Raw genomic sequence first — 23,822 nt, forward strand, 5'->3', positions numbered from 1 at the left:
GAACATACATATTGAGATGGTGGAGAAGATTTATAGCTCAGGTGGATGATTTTGATGGAGTTTTGTTCTCTGAGCTGGATGGTTTGGTCGTGGAGCTTTCATCGTTCTTCTGAACGACATCATCAGCGCAAACTTCAGATAGATAGAAGTTTGTGCTGATGATGTCGTTCAGAAGAACGATGAAAGCTCCACGACCATCCAGCTCAGAGAACAAAACTCCACCAAGAACATACATATTAATGTATCTCATATCACTAAAGATCCTTCTTATAAAGAAAAAACAAACAAACAATAAGTGAATTAATTAATAAACTTCTTATTTTATTTCATTAAACAAGAATAGAATGAACAATATTCATTGTTACCATGTGTTAGTAGTTAGTTATTAGTAGTGAATAAAACAAGCAACAAAACAACAAAACTGAGCACACACAAAAAAATACACAACAAATTAGTTCAAATGTCTAGTTATATAATATACCCTTATGGGTCAGGGTAATTTTACATTGGTTTTCAAAAGAACCAGGCATCATACAGACTTTCACATGACAACTCAAACAGTATAGCTGAATCCTGCATCACAGGAGAACCAAACACTGAATAAGCTTTAACTTTATGTTAAAAAGTCTACAATATTTAAATATAAAATCAATTTAGTCGGTTAATGGTAATTTGAAAGGGGGAAAAAACATTAAAATAATACTGATTTGTTTTTTACATTCTAAATCTGTGAAATCATTTTTATAAAAAATTGAACTAGTTACTACACAATATATGAAATGTATATGATGTGTTGAGTTGCTGGGCAAACTGTACTCTCCCCCCCCCCACAAAAGGTAACAGATATATAAGTAAGTAAATAAGTATGAGTTTTATCGATTGTTTGTTTGTTTGTTTTTATACAAAGTATAGATTTATGCAAACAAACAAAAAAAACAACAACAGAGAAATTAACAGAGGTAAATATCTATGGAACAATGGAACATTTTTATGAATTAACTTTACAATATTGATCATGAGAAATGTAAACAATACACTAGATGTAATATGAACGTGTATACAATGAACTCCGTTATAGTGAAAGTGTAGAACTAACCAACCAACCAACAAAACTCTATTGAATAAACTGAGATGCTTATTTGAATTACGATGAAAGAGGAGATCTATCTATCTATCTATTCATCTATGAATATATATGTCAAATTCGGTAAAAGAAGAAGAAGAAGAAGAAGAAGAAGAGGAAGAAGATGAAAAAGAAGAAGTTGCCCAACTATCACCAATTCAATTTTAATTCCACTAATTTGAATAGATTTAAAACAATCTCTTCTGTTCATTGTCGTTGCAAACTGTCTCCCACAACAACGTCAACAACAACAACACGAACAACGAGAAGAACAACAAGAAAAAGAAAAAAAAGAAACATTTTCATCAATATAAAAACTACTCTATAAATATCCAATGAAAAGAAGTAACCATAATCCAATGATGAATCGATAACTTCCAGTTGGTTTTATTCCTTGAAAACAAAACAAAAAGAGAAAGAAAAAGTTTATTCATGGAAAATGAGCATTAAATGATACGTTGTATTTACATGACAAATTGTTGTCGTTGTTGTTGTTGTCTATTCTTTTGATGGAGTTTTGTTCTCTGAGCTGGATAGTTTGATCGTGGAGATTTCAATATTTTTCTGAACGATATCATCAGTACAAACTTCAGGTAGAAGTGAAGTGTTTGAATTTCTTCATATGTAGTATGAAGGACGATGAAAACTCTACGATCAAACCATCCAGTTCAGAGAACAAAACTCTATCAAAATCATTCATCTGAAGTATAAATCTTCTTCATCATCTGAAAATCACATGTTATCTATATGTGTACGTCGAGAAATGGAGACAGACATGAGAAAAATGAACAAAAGTTGGATAGGACTGGAAAGGAAGGCCCAGGACAGAGTGGGTTGGAGAATGCTGGTCGGCAGCCTATACTACATTGGTAGTGTGTATCTATACTGAGCGGATGTATTTTACTGTTTCAGTCATAAATGTGTACTTTCTTCAAAGTTAAAAAATACTCAGATTGTAAATGTTTGTTAATAGTGAAGATGTTTATTATCATTTAGTCATTATTGTCGATATAGAACTTGGGATCAATGTCAGTATAACTTATATCAACATACAAAAACAGGGACAGATGGAGAAAATGAATAAGATGAAAATTAAAAAAAAAAGAAAATTCGCCTTCAAGTGGAAATCTGAATACGAGAAATGAAAATGAAAAGTACTAAATGAAACGTTAGAAATGACAACTTGTAGACTACTGAATCGGCATCCAGCAATTTTAATGTGTAACTTAAGGTTAAGCGTTCGTGTACGAGACCGAAGATTGTGGGTTCAAGTCCCATACGCGGGATCATGAATGCGCACTGCTGAGCAGTCCTATACTAGAACGAAACGGTTGTACAGTGTTTCCAGCCATTCAGTAGCGGTCTAGCATTCAATTACTAAAAATTTGTACAATCTCCACAAACCTCCCATTCTAATAACAATGTCATGTTTGTTTAATCCCTTAACACTGATCGAATTCTATTTGTCAGGTTACAATGCAGACATCGATCTAAATGACTCGAGCTATGTTCCAACTTTAAGTAGTTGATTTACGGTAAATTATATTTCTATACTAGTTCATAACACCAAGTACACATTTCCAGGGAATATTTATGTTTCTCAGAAGCATTATCCTTACATCATAGGAATGTTAATGTAGATAGGCTTCATTAGCATCATGAAAACACGACCCATTAAACTTTCAATTGCATAATAAAGATGTCAAAACTAATGTTTACGACCTGAAGAGTTTAACATATATATACGTTCTATTGTGGGACTCCTCAACAGTGCGCAACCAAGATCGCACCTCTCGAGATTCGAACCCAGGACCTGTCAGTCTCACATGCGAACGTTTAACCTCTAGAATATTCCTCAATTATTACAAAGTATCCCAATTATTTATTCAATTTCACTCGGAACTAGATTTGTTATCTTAGTTCATTAGAGTCATTAGAAATATATTTGCATACTACTTGAGACTTCCAAAATAATCATTAGAATATGCTTTTTGTTACCACGGAGTAAACGTGTTGTTGCTATCATTTTAATAAAACTGTCCTTTTACACAGGCTGTTCAAGAACTGGTGACAAATTTATCGTGATTACTTTGAGCACATTCCTGTGATACACCATCATTAAACAATTGATTTGTTTTCTGTATTGGAATAAAATATTTTGAAGTATGTTTTCATTTCTAAGCAAAAATGGATAGTGCCTAGCCATGGAATCAAGTTTGATGTGCGTTTCGTCCTATTTGGGACTCGTAAATTGGCTGTACCTACATCTCAGAATTGATGTTCACTCTGGAAGTCGAACTAAGTACCGTTCGCTTCAAACACATGAGGTTATACACCTAGCTACTGAGTCCAGATATCCAGTTGCTTGTACAATGAGGTGAAGTTTAAATCCAATTAGTATTGTTTACTTGAATCTCCCCCATTGATGTTTTGCACTGCAATTGATAAGTCTCTTGTAGGCATATGCACATACTGTGCGTATTGCCTCGATGACGTTTGAAGCGAACGGTACTGGATTCGAGTCTCAGAGTGAACATCAACTCCGAGGTGCAGGTGCATCCAGCTGACGAGTCCCAAATTGGACGAAGCGTGAGTCCTGTTTTCCACTGTCAGCTACTATCCATCTTCGTTAATAGTGGAAATAATTTATATTTTGTTAGACAGGACGTGGACTGATTTCACCATGCTTGAAACGTCTCATTCAAATAAGATGTTAGAAGAAAGTTTTCATCAGTATTATAATTTAATAATGAGGAATGTATTTAAAAAGAAAGTATATTGATCTATTTGTAACCCCATGGTGAAAATAATCAAGTTTCAATTATTCATTGAAGGACTAAAAATTGAAGTTTCAAAGTAATCCAGCAATCAAGTACACATCTAGAAACTGTGCTTCCAGAGCTAGCAAAAAGAAATAAAAATGCTGAAACAGTGTTAGGACTGCTTAACCCAATAAATGATAATCGAGTTTAAACCAGAAAGTGACCTCTCCAACAACGTGCATTTCAGCGAGTGTTGATGCATCTATTGCAACTCAAATTCACTACTCTTCATTCCAAACGTCAGATTATCTCTGGCCATCAGCGGAACGCTGTACTTTACAGAGAAAGACTATAAAACATAACTCACCACTAGAACATTCACATGTATCGTTTAATATATCTGTCATGTCTTTCATTTCATGTAACCAAAACGCACAACGATCACGGTGTAATCCACTGCCGAGTTTAGTCTCATTTTCTAGAATCAAATGATCAGGGTCGCTTGATATAAATCCATCAGTACGACGAAACAAAGGCCATTCTGGTATAGACACGTGACCATCATCACTTTTAGATGGATGTCTAAAAACGAAAACAAAGTCAAACAAAAGAATTTCAGATATGCGTAAACAATTAATGAAGTTAAAAACAAGATTACAGAGTAAAATAATATCACTTTGTTTTTAAAAATGTGTTCATCATGCCTTAATTTTACAAGATTACCACCAAAATTCTTGAAGATGCATACGATTTTATGTTATGCTATTTTGTCGTGGTAGTTAGAAGAGACATCAGCCTCGTGGCTGTGGAGATCTCGGCTTTGATTACGAGATGTCATAATTGTTCTGATAGAAAATCCTTAAACTCAGGGTAAAGAGGTTTAATGGTTTGATTTGTTTATTCTGGTTGGGGTTTTTAGCGAGGCTGTTTTTTACCGGATGAGGTTGATGACCACACGCTAAACACTCTTTCTTTACCCGGACTTGGGATCGGCAGTATCCCTAGAAGTGCTACAGACGGACGATAGGTATCATGTATAAAATATTTGTTGACTGTATATATACTTCTCAGAATTGTGATAGAAGTCTAGATTCATGAAAAATCTTAGGATATGCACATATGGTGAACAAACCAAATCTCTAGACATTGTATTTTCGTCTCAGCAAACAACTGCAGTTAGCACATGAGTGATGCCATATTGTCCAGTCAGTGTTTGAAACGCTCATAAACCAGAGTGAACTGTCAACATATACACTTCACCCTACAAAATAACGTGACAAGTTAAACTGGATTGGAATCTCTTCTTGTAGAACAACCATATTTACAACTTTTCATCTATATTTACAGACTGTCGAAGTGATTAAGACAGCATGAATTGGTATCCATGACTCCTGGTCAAGAAAACGATTCCTAGGATCATCATTTGCATTGTTATTTTATGAGTAACTTGAATGAGATATTAAATCATTGACAATAATATAAAATGCATTACTGTGAAACATTAATATATCGGCAACATTCAAAAGTAAATCTCTCGCGTAAATTATTCGACAGGAAACAATTTTAGAGTCTGGAATTATTTGTATGCTTAGTGTTGTATAGGAAGACAGTAGGCTGATCATTGATAATGAACTAAGCACACTACAACTACGTGATACATCATAGTTGGCTTACCCAGTTTTAGCAAAATTAGTCCACATTTCCATCATTCTGGAACTGAATTTCTTTTCAGGATCTGTAAAACTATAAAATTGTTTTGAAAATTCTGGATCATGTGGTATACCAAAAATATATTCAATTTCATAGCCATGCATAACACCTGTCCATGTAGGCATAGGAAGTGATTCAGTACGTTTATTAAAATGATATAGGAATACTTTAGCATCTGGTAATCTAGCAACTTGTTCAGCAAAATTTAAAGTTGGACAAGCAAAGTCTAAATCACCGGCAAATTTATCTAATCGTCTGAGAAGTTCTTCATCTTTGATGTGTATGGTATCCGGATCATAGTAACCTTGTTTTGGACTGGAAATGAGTGGTAAATTATAATAATATGATGGTAATTTTGCTAGACCAGGTCTCATATGAGATTCTTCTATTATCTGTGTGGCTGTGATCCAATAGAAATCGGCTATTTCTTCTCCTTGTTTAAATGGTTGTTTCTTACCAGCCAATCCTATAGTGTCAGGCATAATAACTGAACCATTTGGGAATAGGAATTGCGTATCTTTTATTGAAATACCTGGGAGGAGGAAAAACATTGCCTCGTTGGTGTTAACACCAATCAATAATTCTGGTTTATCTTTTAATGCATTTTTGTCATGAAAAATTTGATCAGGATGTTTCGGCATAAGATGACCATCAATAACTGGTTGCAATGGAACATCGAAATACAATCGAGTACTTGTAGACTGACTTAATAGGAATGGTTCACGTTGATGATTTTTGGGTCGTAGATATTTTTTAACAGTATCATAACGACGTTTACCAATAGCTACATTTATGCTATCCAGTTGATTAACAAGTGTTAATGGATCCAACTTTCGAAGACATTCCAAACTAGCTTTACGGTCTACAGAAGGCGATTGGCAGCCACATTCCTGAGTGAACTGAAGCAGGAAGGAAAGAAAAAAAAACGGTTGTGATGCTTTTAAAATTTATCGTACACGTTGATATCTCGACAATATAGAAGCAATGTGGTCGAGGTTAAAAGAATTTTTGTGACCTTATCATGGTCATAGTGTCATCATCGAGCTATTTGTAAACACAAGAAATACTATTCAAAAGACAACTTTTAGAAGTTGAAAGTTACAAAGGGTGTCAATTCATAGTTCAGATAAGAAGTTAAACCAGGGTCACGTTTTAATGTTAATTATTTAACTGATACAATAGAGAAAACCATAATGTAAATAATAAATCAAATCTTTTCACATAGGAACTAATCGTGGTGAGACAATAATTTGTGGATGAAGTTTGAGCGGCACTAGATTGACTTTGAGAGTGTCTACCTCCTCACTGAGGTTATAAAGTAGGTTGAAGAATAAAGATTACGATTCAGAGATGATGGTTAGGGTCAAGAATCAGATTTACGGTTTTCATCACGAACTAACATCAGCTATAATACCAAAAACTCTGTTTCGCTAATTGGGTGAATGAGTGAACTTCGAGTCAAAATTGAAGACCTATTATCCTAAATCGGATTGTGATTGTATTTGTCAATGTTTTGTAAACCAAGTATTCAATCAAATGTGAACTTATAGCGACTCACGTGCAAATGGGTTTATTCTCATTTAACTCAGTTAAGCCTTTTTGCTAACTTATTTAACGGACAAAGTCGTCCGCACTATAACAACTTATTGTACCCTTATTATTTTGTGCTTGTATGAAATACGTATGCTTCAATATTGCTTACGGCCTACGCATTTATTCACTCTGCTAGTCTTACTACTAACCACTTATTTGATTCGATTACTCATTCATTTCACATGGTATATATATGTCCATGTTATTCATACTCACTCACACACTCTCGTCTCGCTCTTGCTCTGGCTCCCGCTCGCTTGCTTTCCTTTCGGCATAACTCTTCTATGCTTGTTTAACGCATCTGTACATTTGGATATATGTGTGTGGTCTCGCAATAAACATAATCAACACTTCGTATTTGCCTTCTGATTAATATACCGTTGGGACGTTATATAGAACGGTTATCAAGACGAACTGTATACGAAGTTTAAAGATTATATCGAATACCGACCACCACAAACTCGACTTTTAAACTGAATTATACATCTTTTTTTATTACACAAACCATTTCTATATACATTTCACGAAGCCAATCAGAACTATGGGAAATATCAAACTCAACCCCCCCCCACTCTCCCTCATTCCAGGTAAAATAATGAATAATTTCCCATATTATAGTTCATACCGTATATTCTATCTCTACTACTGATTAGTAGTATAGACTACTCAAAGAAAAGTTACAAATTCAAAGGAAACAAATAGACCACTGTATTACCATACAAACATAGTCATTCATGTATATTATATGTTTATGAGATTACTATATCTGCTATCTACAATACATACACGTTGTTGTTATTACCACAAAACAACCAAGTTCATTTTAATGAATATTATTGATGGTTTTGAGGAAACAGTGTTCTAATAAAGGACTGATTCTCTTCAATATAAAGGGTTTGTATAGATTGTTTGCACTTGAAGTTTACACAACACACACACTGACCTTGGTTAAATAATCACTGAGAACCAGAAAGCACTAGGCAGCTATTTCGTCTTTGAATTGAATTCTATTACTAGTGAGGTGAGTGAGAATTGGTTACACTGCTAATAAGTTTTATGCTAAAATGAAACAGCTGATTAGTGTTCCCTCTTATTCCACAATGATCCAAATACAATCCGTGATATCAATTAAAAAGGGATTTATGAATTCATGTTACATTGATACACACTCAATTCATTATGCGTTTTCCTTGATTGATGGTGACTTCAACTACTTAAAATGATAAAAGAATCCATGTAATACCTGTAAGTCCATTAAAGTTTATCTTGTTCAGCATAACTGTCGTTCATATTAATGATTTTGAAGAAACGTTTTGGTAGTTTTACATAGTTTCACAAAACACTGTAATCAGTCTTGCTTTCCAATGAACAATTGGAACCATGTTATCCGATATTAAATCTACAGTCTAATTTGATATGATAGAATAACTAACTAATGTCTTTTCGAAACCACCACTTTGTCTACAGTTTCTGTAACTAAAATGATCAGTTTTTTTTCATGAAGATTTTGTCCACTTTTCTCTTCATGTACTGACTACTTTTAAAGATTGATAATATTCTGTCAACGTTACAAACTGAACAACCGCAGATTAATCATCAACCAGTGAATTGTGTGCAAAAGAATATTCCATTATCATCTGAATAGTTCAGTTGTAGTTATGATGATTGAAATGCTGAAGTGTTTATTCTTTTTTTTATTCAAAGAAATCACTAGGTCTCTTACATTTGAAATATACTTCATTCAATGATCTGGTACAAATTTATGTACTTGATTCTGAATCATCATGTTTCCGTGATGAGTAGCAATACTACCAAGTTCCCTAAAGTCAAGCAAATATCAAGGGATTGCAACTTGTGATTCGATAATTCAAAGCTAAGTACTTTAGGAATTCATATTTACATAATAAGAATCTATCTTCAGAGTTTGATGATTCCTTCTAAGATGAAACCAGTGTTCGATGTCACAATTTGATAATGAGAGAAATCTATGAACTCCATAATGTGACTTTGAAGTTTCCATTTAACTGTAACACACTTTAAGACAATATATTACAGATCATGGAGCTTCATTGATCCCTAAATTAATGGATATATATATGTGTATATCGAAATTAGTTTATATGATCACAAATACATCAGTATTACATTACTGAATTACTTAATTACTTATTAGATTGTAACTAAAATCTGTGTCGTATAATAAATAACTAACACTTTACATTTATAGGATAGGAGTTACTTACTAAAGTTCATTCATTAATGGAGTTGTAATGAAAGTACCACACACACACACACACACTCTCTCTCTGTTGTGCATTACAAAGGTAGCAAACACATTAGTAATATGGCAAATATACAAAATCAGTGTGATTTTGTATTGTAGAATCATTTAGAATAAATTAAGTGATGTGGTTTCTTAGTACCAATATGGTTGATTGAGTGTTTGTTTGTTGAAAGAATTTCAGCTTAATGTATGTATGTAGGAAAATAGTTCATCAGTAAAACTTTATACTGTAATGAAACATTTAATGGTTTTTTTAATCAATGCTAATTGACTGAAAATTTGTTACGATCACTACAACAGAGGAATCTGTTACAAGATTGACTTCGAATGAACTTGATAAACATGAAATAGTTCATTTTACGAAGATTATGTGACAGACTGAGTTAGAGAATGCTGATCGACGGCCTATTCTTCATTGGAGGTATTTCGCTTAGAAATGAAAGTCGGTAATGTGAAGAAAAACAACAACGGAACTATCATATACGTAAGAAATAAATTTAAAAGTTCATTGTTACACTATTCAAGCTTTTTAGATGATTCTTCGTTTTCATAATTCAAATCACCAGTCGAACTAATCTATACCACCATTGAAAACCTGGAACCATTGGACGACCATTTTGTTTGAGTATGAGACTTTACAATAATGTATATATATTAGAGTTGTTGAGCTGAATGGTTAAATTGTAAATGACCCACATTCAAATTCTTGTTAAAAGCTGCTAACCTTCTTATTCTTCATTTCTTTAAACTCGGCTTTAATGAATAAGTGTCAACATTTCAAGAAATGAACTTCATAATTAAGAAATTTCGTCTAAATTTGATCGAATAGTTTCATAGCACTTGGGCGCCGAGTTGATGTGAGACGTTAAAGAGGAAGAATATGTTACCCCTACTGATACGAGTCAACCTATGTTCACTAGTGACTGGCTTCAAGAGGTATATCCTGGAGTTCTAATGGGAAGCAGTGATCAGTGGTGTTCAACCGGGTCTGTTGTGATAGTAACTCCCTGAATGCAGTGGTGGATGTGTAGCTCAATTTCATGGATTGGTTGAAGTTGCACATTAACACCGTTGGATGCCGGCCGACTCAGTGTTCTGCAGGTTAAGCATTCGCGCGCAAGACTGATAGGTCCTAGGTTCGAATCCCGCGAACAGGATTGTGGATGTGTACTGTTTAAGAGTCACACACTAGGACGAAACAACCATCCAGCGCTTCCAGGTTTTCCATGGTGGTCTAGCTCCAAATGACTCATGATCTCAACTATTAGAATTACTATAATATCCACAAAACTCCTTGTGATACTAATCATATATATATTTCCACTACACATTGCACATGAAATCTAAGTATCTATATAACTAATTAATATTCGAAAGTACCTAAAAAGAACATCATAGATAATGGTAAATGATCACAACTCAGTAATATGTAATGCTTTCGATATGTTTGTTAAATGTTTTGTATAAAAGTGCAAAATGGCGTATACTAAAGTTCATAAACAAGCATTCAAACCCATTTTGTTGTCACCCATAAATCTATCCTGATAATATTAGCTTATTATTATTATTATCCAAAGTGATGAGGTTTCAAATTGTGTTCACATGATCCTTCTCTTCTCTTACTCTCCATTTCTAGTCTAGTTGACCTTTTTATTCTTCAGATAGAAATATGTCATCAGATTGTTGTTCGAAATATATTGACCTAATCACACAGTTCATTTATTTCTCTATTTAATTATTTATTGCGTCATTACAACAAACTCTTCTTAATTACATCGTACATAACTGACTGATTTCAATTCATATCTTCCTTTATTACTATTCATCTATTTTCATGACTTCTAATCACTATCTGAATGTTCTGGAACTTCCCCTCATCAACTCTATCGGAATCTTCGCTACATCATGATACACATTTATTCACCCATTAATCACCCTCTTATGTATTAAGCATGTCAATATCTGTAATAATGTTGAATTTCAAATAATTTAGGTTGTAAACAGCTGATGAGAACCTAACGAAATCAAATGAATTCATTTATTACTCTGAATCAATCTTTATTCTTGCTCACTTTAAGATAATAAAGGGAACTATGTGTAAGAAAATTCTGATAATCTTTGTCTTCTCATTACACTATCGAGATTTATCAAAGGGACTAATTGCTTTAATTGTTTTGTAGGTCCTGGGTTCGAGCCCCGCGTGGTGCGGGATCGTGGATGCGCACTGCTGAGGAGTCCCATACCAGGACGAAACGGCCGTCCAGTGCTTTCAGGTTTTCAATGGTGGTCTAGCTTCAACTGACTCATGATTTCAACCTGTGAAATTTCTAAAACTCTCCACAAAACCCATTCTGATTATCATTATAACTTTACACTCACTATGGCGTTTAACCATAGTTGTTAGGGTGAACGATTTTAACTGTATCTATGCAGATATAACATACATAGCAAATTGTATAATCATTTTAACGAATACTATTCACTCAAGGAGAATATTTGGAGTTAATCATCTTTCTGTTTTCATGCGGTCAGCCTTATTTTATAGAGTTAATGTCAAGCCCAACGACACTACCAAGTTGCTTAAACCAATTTGACCGACGGGTTGAAAGCCGAATGAATTAAACACTAATTCACCAACTGATTGCAATTGATCAAATAAACGAAGTTGGAAAATGGATATATATATATATCCAGTTGGAAAACCTATTTAGTAACAAGACATTGGAGTTAACGAGTAAGAGTTTGATATTTAGCAACTTTAATTGCTGACTAACGTTAGATCAAATCATTCAGGTCTTATTGATAGATTCTAAATCAATTAATATAACAGGAAATGGCAGATACTCAATTGTTTCTTTAACATACAATTGATATGATCAATTGTTAGAATAGAACTCCGCCTGGAGCCCCTTTGAGGCTGCTGCCGGTTCCAAGCCTGGATAAAGAGGGAGGGTTGGGCATGAGGAAAACGCTAACCTGAAAAAATTATTAGAATACACTGTGACTATAATGTACGGTGTGTTTTGTGTATAAATTGTGACACCTATTTGTTAATGGGGTTTTGATCTCTGAGCTGGATGATTTTCGTCAAAACTCCATCAAAATCATCCACATGAGTTACAAATCTTCTCCATCACCCATTTGTTAAAACTAAACCATTCTATCCAGATTCATATTACTCCACATTATGGATAGAGCAAGAATAAAGATTCTAGCAGAACAGCATGAATTCATTTTATTTCGTCTGGTTCTTGTCAGCTGCTTACAATCTGGGAATTACATAACGAATTTAAACTACTTACATGAGAAATTCACTTGGTATTGTTTTATTTGAATCTTCCTACTGATGTTTTAGGACTGAAATTTATCAGTCTCTTATTGGCATATGTGCATACTGTGCGTATGCCTCGATATTGCTTTACTTTACAAGCATTATAAACAAAGATGGATAGTCATAGAGTGAACATCAACTCTGAGATGCAGGTACATCCAGTTGACGAGTCCCAAACAGGACGAAACGTGCGTCCTGGATTCCACTGCTAGCCACTATCCATCTTTGCTTATAATACTTAAATGAGAGATTTTGGTTAGAAGTTATATTGAAGACACATTAGTATAGTATAGCAACGGTGTAAATAGACTGATAGACTGAATATCGTGAAAGAACATTCTACAAGATTGATTATGACAACAGTTCAAACGGCCAGAAACAAGTGATTACATAATGAGTAAACATTGATAGGAATAAAATGAGTAGTGCTCAGTTAATAAAATAAGATTACTACAGTTTTATTGTGGGATTTTCATCTTAATTTGTCCATACCTTCACTTTGTAAAACAAACCACAATGTGTTGTTTGTCAGACAAATACATAAAATATAAAAAAAATTATATTTTGATTGAGATCATAAACCGATTGATGTTGAACCACCATGAAAAACCTGGAAGCACTGGATGGCCTTTTCGTCCTAGTATGGAACTCCTTAGAAGTGAGCACCTGATCGAGGGATTCGAATCCAGGACGCTTAACCTGTAGACCACTGAGCTGTCGGACATCCAATCATGTTAATGTCGAACATCAACTAATCTTTTGAAGTTTATCTGACATAAAATTGGGGTATTTTAATATGACTGTCACACATGCACACACAAACACATATCCTTCATTTATTGAGATACTGTTTCATAGAAATTGCATATTCACAACTAAATAGTAGATTGTTGAATCATTTAGACGTGATCGAATCAATCAATAAAAGTGTAATTTTTTCTTCTTTAGAAGATCGATAAATTGAATATTGATAAACGTGTCATTTTACATAAAAACTTAAAATTTTCTAGTTTCCAATATACATCCGTATATGGATATCTGATGAATGTATCTTAGCGTAATATAAAATGTAATAATTTTGTCATCTTTCTTATGTATTACCGATATCTGATTAGCAAATCAATAAATTTTATTTCAATGGATCATTGAAAGTTGATTAATTTGATGATTAGTATTAGATACAATGTTATTTTATATGGGAAATTGATTAAATTCAATGCATTGCACCCAAATGCCGTTGTAAGGCTGAGGGTGAGGTGAATTAGCTCTTCCCCTTGAAACACTCTCACATGATCATGCGTATACAATCACTGTCAGGGAAGTCCTACTCACTGCCTTCATGCAGTGGGGGTGTAGTTTACAAAATTGAGAGAACGAAACCGAATATCCGGTGCTTTGATAGGGTTGATGAATGTGGACTGTCCACCTGGTGGAGTTGGAAAACCTATGGTGTACATGAGCTCCAGTATCCTGAAGCAACAAATGTCGTAAGAACCTACTGTTGGTCACCGGCTACCATGGGACTGTATCTCCTTACGTTCTCCCATGGCTTGTGAACTGGACCTTTAGGTTGAAAGATCTGAGTCTGACCCCTTTCAGAAAACCACCTGTTTCGGTCTGGGCACCTGGATAGTATCACAATGCACACACACAAATCAAGTGACTTGTGTGGTGCAGATGTAATCACTGCCCCTTTGTACCAATATTTATATGTTCAAATAAATAGTAATAAAATAACATACATCAGTCATTTTGTAAACAATTCCTACGGTTAACCTTTATTTTACGTACAGTAATCTGGATGTAAATGTGCGTGTGTGTGTGAGAGAGAGAGAGATGGAGAGCGAAAAAGTTCTCCGTTAAAAGGGTTACCCAGCATTTAGTCATGATATGCTTTTCTTATAAAGGCTGATGATAACACATCCCTATCTGCACTACGTCATAACAAATGAGGCTGAATTCAAACCAGCTATAATTCGTTGAATGTGAAATGCTCCAACAATCAACAACTATCTCTTCTCATATCTATTGAGACCAATGTATATCAAATCACTCCATTTGTTGTTTTAGTTTATTTGAATAGTGTAGTAATGGTAGTTGCTTCAACTCTTTAACTATTAATTGAATAGATAAGGAAATTCTTAAGGTAGAATGTAAAACAATAAAATCTTCACAATGATCTTTTAGATAAACATTGACAATGACTTTGAGATGGTGGAGTTTGTGCTGATGATGTCGTTCAGAAGAACGATGAAAGCTCCACGACCAAACCATCCAGCTCAGAGAACAAAACTCCATCAAAATTGACAATGAGTTTTCAGTCAGTTCTCATATTGCTACAATACAGAGTGTAATATAGATTCATCCTATTTATATGTATCATTTAGACATTCACTTGATATGTATGATTTTTTCTAATGCATTTCTGTATTGTACCATGAAAGGTCAAAGAAATGTCAACTTTGAATTGAAATATGTTAATCATAGCACTTGTTAATTAGATCGATTAAAAGGTAACCTATCGATTGAAGTTCACATTGATGAGCACCGCTTTGAACCATACTGTTTTTTTTTGTTGTTGTTGTGAGTATTCATAGTGTAATTCAATCGTGTAAATGCAAGTGTATGAAATAGGATTATGAACTTCTAATGTGTAGATTAACAATTCAGTTCTAAATCATTACCCTACAGATTAGTCGCTTGTTAATATCAAGTAGTGATTCATATCTATGCATACAATATCATTCAATAAGTTCACTAATCATTTTGTTGTACACGTTCATACTTAGATATGGTTTACCATACTATTTTCTTAAGTGTACAATCAAAGAGTAAGTGTAGGAAATAATTACACTCAAGATTTTTTGTCACAATTAGCAACGAAATGAAGAAATCAGAATAGAAAACTGAAATCTAGATCGAATATTTCTTAGAAGTTCTTCAAAAGGATCCCGATATTGTGTGAATTCTATGTTTATGTCAGGATTGATGATTCCTTCATCTTATCGAAGTTGTAAATTCATAGATCATTTTGTGAAAGAATGAGATTTAGTATGATCATCTACATATTTATCAATAATATTTCTCTTTAAATCTTATACTGTTTGAAATAAACTATTCCACACAGTCTAGTAAAATATTTATTTCCAGATAAGGGTTTTGTGGATATTATAGTAATTCTAATAGTTGAGTTCATGAGTCAGTTGAAGCTAGACCTCTATGGAAAACCTGGAAGCACTAGATGGACGTTTTATTCTAGTATGGGTCTGTTGTGAGATAGTAACTTACTAATCACAATGGTGGGTGGTGGCATAATTTCGTGGATTAGTTGAAGTTAGACATTAACACCGTTGGATGCTGACCGGCTCAGTGGTCTACAGGTTGAGCGCTTCCGCGCGAATCCGATAGGTGCTGGGTTCGAATCTCACGAGGTGGAATCGTCAGTGCACACTGCTGAGAAGTGGTTTCAGGTTTTCCATGGTGGTCTAGCTTCAATTGAATCGTAAATTCAACGAATAAAATTAGAAAGATAGATAACTGCGTTCCCATTCATTATGCTATTGCTACTAGACAGTTTAACTGAATTATTCAACTGTTCTTCGTCAATTTCATCGTTTAACTCAGTTAAAAGGTGAGTTGGTCAACTAGGACACAAAAACATTATTCAAACAATCGTAAATAATATATTGTTCAGAGACTTAGAAATTCACTCTTGAAAAATGACTTTGTCTAGTTAAAATATTCGTAATCGTAATGATGTTCCACTTATGGTTGACTAATGCAAACTTTACTAGGTGGTGAATGCTTTATCGACTCTCGTTCCAGAAAATGAATTCGCCGAAATCTGATGAACTCGTCAACCATGATCGATGTCAGATTTCAAAAGATATTTTAATGAATGAAATTATACGTACAGCAATTTTTGTTATGGGTCAAGTAAATTGTAAAAACATTCATAAATGAAATGGTCATATTTCATTGTAAGTTAACAACTGAAACTAGACCACTATGGAAAACCTGGAAGCACTGGATGACCGTTTCGTCCTAGTGTGAAACTTCTCAGCAGTGCGCATGCATGATCCTAACTCGTGAGATTCAAACCCAGGACTTATCGCTCAGTACTTCCAGATTTTTCATGGTAGTCTTGGTTCAATTGACTCATGATCTCAACTATTGAAATTACTATAATATCCACAAAAACCACTTCTTATACATTAGTCTACCTGTCTCACAATATCCCATAGTTTGAAATCGTGACGTGGATGGAGAAGTAACTTACGATTGAAATGCATCAAATAATTAACAATCACTAATCATTACTGGACGATATTCGGGTAGCCACTACAACTCTCTTTAGTAAATGTAGCATATGACATTTATTATTACTTTTACTGTACTATATCATTTTTTCTTCTTGTACTATGTCCAATCATTCTTATATATATTAGCGCCATTAAATTAACTAGTTCTGTGATTCTGGTGTTCATCTTGTTGTGCTGATGAGGTATGAAAACTTGAACCGATGTACATATGTACCTGATCCTACGTTGTAGTTGACTGACTGACTATACAATGATACTTTCAGTGGTCATTTAATAAGATCAATCATAGAAACCATAAAACAGAAATATTGATGTTTAGTCGCTTCTAAAAGTAAACACAACACTCTGGAACGTCAAAATTTTCGCATAAAGTAATCCTGTTGTAAACTTTGTGTGAACTAAAGTCTAAATAACATGACATTTAATAACTCATGTTGATTGTGACAGATCATTTTGTTTAGCGGTTTCTTGGTCAAAAGTATCGATTGTTAAAAATTCAAGTAAATATGGAATATATGTATATTGAACAAATGAGATTTCTAGTTTAAAATAACAGTGTCAATATTATGTAACTTTGACTAAATGTTTATGAACATTTCATTGTTAAGTTCGATAGTTACATTATCAGTAATATCAGAATATCTTGTATATCTAATTATACATATAAATTTGCCCCCAAATATCCTGGTACGGCCGAGGATGAGAAGAGTCAACTCTTCTTCTGTAGATGCTCCCACGTGGCCACGTGTAGACAGTCACTATCAGAAAAATCCTACTCACTGCCATTTTGAGGGAGGGGTATTGTTTACAAAATTGAGACGACGAAAAGCGAATGTCCAGCGTTTAAACCGGGTTAGTGGATACGGAAAGATCTAACTAGAGAAGTTGAAGAACACTTATCCCAAATCAGTGGTGCACATGGCTTTCAGGATTTTAAGGAGACAAATTGCGAATTAAGCTATTGTTTGTCACTGGTTATTATGGGACTGCATTATCAATCGTAACCTCACTGTTTTATAGATCAGATATCTAGTTCAAAAACAAAGGAAGTAGCTCCCTAAGAAAAACGCTTGTTTCTGTTTGAGCATCCGTGCATTATCCCATTACACAACATGAATGATAACAACTGTGTATGGCACAAATATATTTTGGTGCCGCTTTGTACGAATGTTTGTTTTCAAAAAAGGATAATAAATGAATAAATATCATTATATTAACATCATACACCTATTATGAAGCTCCAATAAATCACGACTAGCATTGGAATGATGTATGCTTATGTCATGCTAACGATATACACATATTAACAATGATTATCAACTGAATGTTCTGCACAACTTGTCAATAGCTGTATCACTAAACGTTATCAACAAACGAACCACTGGAAATCATGAACTATAGAATATTCGTTATTGAATATTTTCAAGCATGACTTATCAAGAACACCTTCCATGTTCATTTGGACATTATCAAATATTACACTTTGATTTCAGATATCATTCTGAACTATGTTAAGTTAATTGGTTAATGTTCACTGAATAACTTATTTATTTATTTATTTAACCACATAAACATTGATACAAATAGGTATCAACTAGATATACACTCCATAAATCACTCGATTTGTGTGAGGCCTGAGATACTGCTCAGGTGGTCAAACTGAAGTAGGTCACATCATATCACTGTATTATGGACACAATGTTTATTCGTATGTTCACAGGAGAATGCAATGCAAGAATATTATAGTATATCACTACAATTCATCTATATATTTGATAAGCCTTGTACATATAAAACAGAATCTGTATACAACAAAAGGGGGTTAGTGTTTGCAGAATATGACAAATCTATCATATTTCATTGCTTTCATTCAAAGTTAATATAACCCCTACTACGATTTACAAGAGCATAGGATGTAAAGCCAACAAGAATATTAGTCTTGTTTCTAAACATAAAAATGATTGATAAGTAAAGTTTAAGAAAGAAACACAATGAATTTATTGTATACTACAAATTGTATTATCTTAGTTTTATATAAATTTGTAATGATCAACTATATAGAATGTAAAGTATGTAAGATGGTTGGACAAGATCCTACTGACATTGTATTGTACAAAAGGTAAAAGTAATTTATGATTGTTTTTTGTTTTATTTTAAAGTTTCATCTTCTCAATCCTATTGGCGTACACCAATTCGGACAGTCGTGTAGTACCATTCAATGTACACATAGACAACGTATGTTAACATTGAATATATATGGTTCTATACTAAATAACATGAATCGAACCATAATAAGAAAGAGTTTATGTCAGTCAGTCAGTCAGTAACAACGTAGAACTTCGTACGTACGTACATCAGTTCGAGTTGCCACACCACATTAGCACAGAGATGCAGTTTATGGATGGATCAGGACTATTTTGAATTTATTTAATGTTTATCTACGTTAAAGTATGTTGATCAAACGTCTAGACTGATTATAGTGGAATTGTTTAAAGAAATTCTCACCATACATATTGAAATTAGTAAGATAGTGGAATGTACTAGGTCATATAGAATTTAATTTCAACTCAACTCCAAAAGTATATAAACTTCATTTTTATTATAATTAGAAGTTAGACACCGTTAGATGCCTGCAAGCTCAGTGGTCTAGAGGTTGAGTGTTCACGAGCGAGACTGAAAGATCCTGAATTCGAATCTCAAGAGATGGAATCGTGGATGTGCATTGCTAAGGTGTCCCATACCAGGACGAAACGGCCGTCCAGTGCTTTCAAGTTTTTCCTGGTGGTCTAGCTTCAAGTGAATCATAAATTCAACCATTAAGTATATTTTAATTCTCCATTTCATTATCACTTCATGTATTCACTCTCTCATCACATGCTATTTTGTCTTATTCTCCCTAATCCTCAATGATAAAAGTTTAGTAGTTAAGGTAATAAACTTTTAACTATTAATGAGTTTGTTGAAACTTAATTCCATCTGGCTCGATTTAGACAGACTTTATATATTAGTATTTGTATGGGTTTTGAAGTGTTTTTTCTTCGTTATTTGAATTGTTTTAAACACTACAGTCATTTGCAATCGACTTTCCAAGTCATTTACCCAGTACACGTTTATAGACTTGATCTTAAGTAACACTTTGATTAAAACTTAATGCTGTTGAAACCAAGTTTAGTAGAAGGAGATAATAAGACCAATTAAGTTTCTATATTCGAAACGTATGACGCAATAGATTTCATTAAAATTTGTGTTGTATGATCATTTATAATAGATTACTAAATATATAAACTTTGTGAACATTACATCAACGATAGCTAGTAGCTAGCAGTGGAATCAAGAATGAGTGTTTAGTCCTATTTGAGACTCATTGACTGGATGTGCCTACATCTCAGACTTCATGTCCACTTTGGGACTTCAACCCAGTGCCGTTTGCTTTAAATGCTATCGCTCTATTCACTTAACTACTGAGTCCTGATAGCCACTTGCTTGTGCAATAGATTGAAGTTTAAATTCACTTGGTATTGTTAATGTAAATCTTTTCATTGATGTTTAGTCACAGAGTGAATATCAACAGCTGACGAGTTCAATATAGGACGAAACGCGCATCAAACTGGATTCCACTTGTAGTCACTATCTTACGTTACTTAGAATACTTTTGAATTAATATAATATCGAGGTAATACGCACAGAATGCACATATGCTAATAAAAGATTGATCAGTTAAGGTTTATGAAAATGAATGTACAATCAAGATATAATGAAAAGTTATTTAATCAACACTCAATTATAATTCCGAATAATAAATAAACAAATCTAAAATTTATTTCATTTTGCAAGATATTAACTTACTATATCTGCTTTCTCGTGTGCTTCATCTGCAGTGTCTAAACCCCATCTAGCATATAGACTACCTGATTGTAATATCGCTCTACGAAAATATGGTTGAGCAATTGGTGACATCCATAGAATTGATACACTGACTGCTCCGGCAGATTCACCAAATATTGTCACTTGATCTGGGTCACCATGAAATTGTTCTATATTCTCTTTTACCCACTTTAATGCCATTAATTGATCTAATAAGCCCTGATTACCTAGAGCACTAGTTTGCGTTTGATCGGTAGTATTAGGCTTTAATCGTAAGAAACCAAATGCACCGACACGATATTGCATAGAAACAATAATTACATTTTGTGTAGCTGAAAGTATAGCTCCATTATATACTTGTAGATTAGCACTGCCTGAAGTAAACCCACCGCCATATATCCATACCATAACTGGAAACCGTGAATTTTTGCCACTAGGTTTTGGAGTCCATACATTAAGATATAAACAATCTTCACTCATTTCAGTATTGTTAATCCACATTTTACCAGCAACATTAACAGCATCAAATCCTACAAATATATATTGCCAACATGTTGCTGATAATTTAGTTGCATTATATAAACCTTTCCAACCGGGATGTTTTATTGGTGGAGCAAAACGTAATTTACCGATTGGTTTTGATGCATAAGGTATACCTAAGAAACTATTGACTTGAATTTCTTTTCCATCAATCTGTACAATTTCTTCTTTTCCAATAATTGATCCACCATGATTTAATGTTATTTTTATAGGTTTTAAAGGATTCAACATCACATTAGTTGTAATAATCATAAATATCATATTGAATAATGATAATATAGACAAATGTATAAATGATAGTAACATTGTCAATAGGAAGAAAGAATATTGAAGAAGAAGAAGAAGAAGATATTTACATATGTGTATTCTTAATAGTTAGTTATATATATAAATATAAATATACTACTAAAAATGACTAGTCATATTTTCAACCAACTGAGCAACATCCAACTATTATGCCGACTGATAAAAAAATTAAAAAAAAAAAAATAATTTTCTAACCAATCATTTTATTTTAAGCAAACTCAATTTTGATTGGTTAATTTTTAATGGAATGAAAGACTGATTATTATTCATTACTATTTTTAGTAATTCATTTCATTATTTTAAAATGTGATTCAATGAAAATTTTATTAATTAATCAAACATTCTTTTAGTTGCTAAGTAATTGACATCTTTCATAGATATGGAAGATGTCAATCAATAAACCGACAAGCAAAAAAAAAACCATTATAAGAATTTATTCAAAGAAATAATTCTATAAAACAATAATACATTAGCATTATCAGAATGTGTTTTGTGGAGATTTTTTTAGAAATTTTCACAGATGAACTCATGGATGCCGGCTCAGTGGTCTAATGGTTAAGTGCTTGCGCGTGAAGCCAGTAGGTCGTGGGTTCGAGCCTCGGGTGGTGCGGGGTCGTGGATGCGCACTGCTGAGGAGTCCCATACTAGGACGAAACGGCCATCCAGTGCTTCCAGGTTTTCAATAGTGGTCTAGCTTCAACTGACTCATGAGTTCAATCTGTGAAAATACATTAGCAGTTTGATTGAAGATTTGGACTATCTATAACTGTCATTGAAATCTTTCAATAAAATATTTTTTTTTCTGTTTAAGCATCTCATTATGTTTATTAATTGTATAACTTATACAACAAGTGTGTTTATGAAAAGTTTACGATTTTTCATTGTACAATGGAAGAGAGTCGCGCAATTTTATGGATTATTTGATGTTAGATATTGACACTGTTGGATACCGGATGGCTCAATGGTCTATAGGTTAAACGTTCGCGTGTGAGACGGAAGGCCTTGGGTTCGAATCCTGCGAGAGGGATCGTGAGTGGACACTTCAGAAAATCCCCCACAATATGACGAATCGGTCATCCAGTGATGACAGGTTTTCAATGGTAATCTAACATCAATCAAATCATGATCTCAATCAAAAACTTACGATCTTTCACTGAACAAATTACACAAAAAGTACAATAAGAGATATTGTGGTGGTTGACAATGTGTATTGAAGAGAATGAATATTAATCGTATGTCGATTCCAAAGCTCCTAAATTTTAACTGCCGATCACTAATTAATAAATTAGGCTACCTTCAATTCCTACTAAATCAAAACATGTATCGGAATTGTGATGTCATCATAACTCATAATCTTGGTAAACTGATTTACAGAACGATTGGTTAGTATCACTACGTGATTTCAATATCTATAGTCAGGATCAATCAAGCAAGGTATGACGATGGTGTAAGCGTGAACGAGTGTTGATCTATTTTTGCATGTTTCATGTTTTAAAATGACTTTATTAACTGTTTAATTTCAAGATGCCGTCCGATACATCTGAGTAAATACAAATATGTTTATGTTACCAACATCTATATGACTTTAGATTGCACATCATCTGCGCTATCTGTTTTTACTGATAAATTCGCTGTTATCGCCTTCAATGATTTGCTTTCAATTGTATATGGTGATTTCAATTCACGTGACTGCAGCTTCCTTTGATCACATGGTCACCAAAACGTAGTAGATTTTCCCACTTGTTTAGATGTTCATTTGGACTTTGTTTTCATTAATAATATGGGTATATAGGTGACTCGTAAACGTGCTACATTGTATAGCTCGGATCACTGTATAATTTGTGTTCTAATTAAAGTATATAGAAAGCATGGAAAGAGTACACTCTTACATCAGAACAAGAAAGTCAAATATAGCGATTACGCAGAAAAAAAGTATTCTACTACTGAAAAACATGTTTCATACTACTAACTGGGAATTATTTACAGA

At 33.6% G+C, this 23,822-nt stretch overlaps 1 protein-coding gene across 1 annotated transcript; it reads right to left on the reverse strand.

Moving 5' to 3' along the window:
* Positions 1-312: 312 nt before the first annotated feature.
* Positions 313-21,869, reverse strand: MS3_00010253 (uncharacterized protein). Its single transcript, XM_012941310.3, has 4 exons — positions 20,972-21,869; positions 5,560-6,494; positions 4,253-4,467; positions 313-1,516 (listed from the first exon to the last, which is right to left on the reverse strand). Exons 1-4 carry the CDS (start codon positions 21,833-21,835, stop codon positions 1,446-1,448), a joined length of 2,085 nt encoding a protein of 694 aa, XP_012796764.2. The 5' UTR covers positions 21,836-21,869; the 3' UTR covers positions 313-1,445.
* Positions 21,870-23,822: the final 1,953 nt, after the last annotated feature.

The sequence above is a fragment of the Schistosoma haematobium genome, chromosome 1 (genome assembly GCF_000699445.3).
Source record: "Schistosoma haematobium chromosome 1, whole genome shotgun sequence".
In the NCBI taxonomy this organism is placed as follows: Eukaryota; Metazoa; Platyhelminthes; class Trematoda; order Strigeidida; family Schistosomatidae; genus Schistosoma; species Schistosoma haematobium.

What these genes read in the sequence shown, in the direction of transcription:
- MS3_00010253 (XM_012941310.3), bottom strand. Translation starts at nt 21,835, where the DNA reads ATGTTACTATCATTTATACATTTGTCTATATTATCATTATTCAATATG. An exon ending in ACTAATTTTGCTAAAACTGG is followed by an intron (nt 4,468 to 5,559) that starts GTAAGCCAACTA and finishes TTTCGTTTTTAG; the next exon opens with ACATCCATCTAAAAGTGATG. An exon ending in TACATGTGAATGTTCTAGTG is followed by an intron (nt 1,517 to 4,252) that starts GTGAGTTATGTT and finishes TTTGTTTTCAAG; the next exon opens with GAATAAAACCAACTGGAAGT.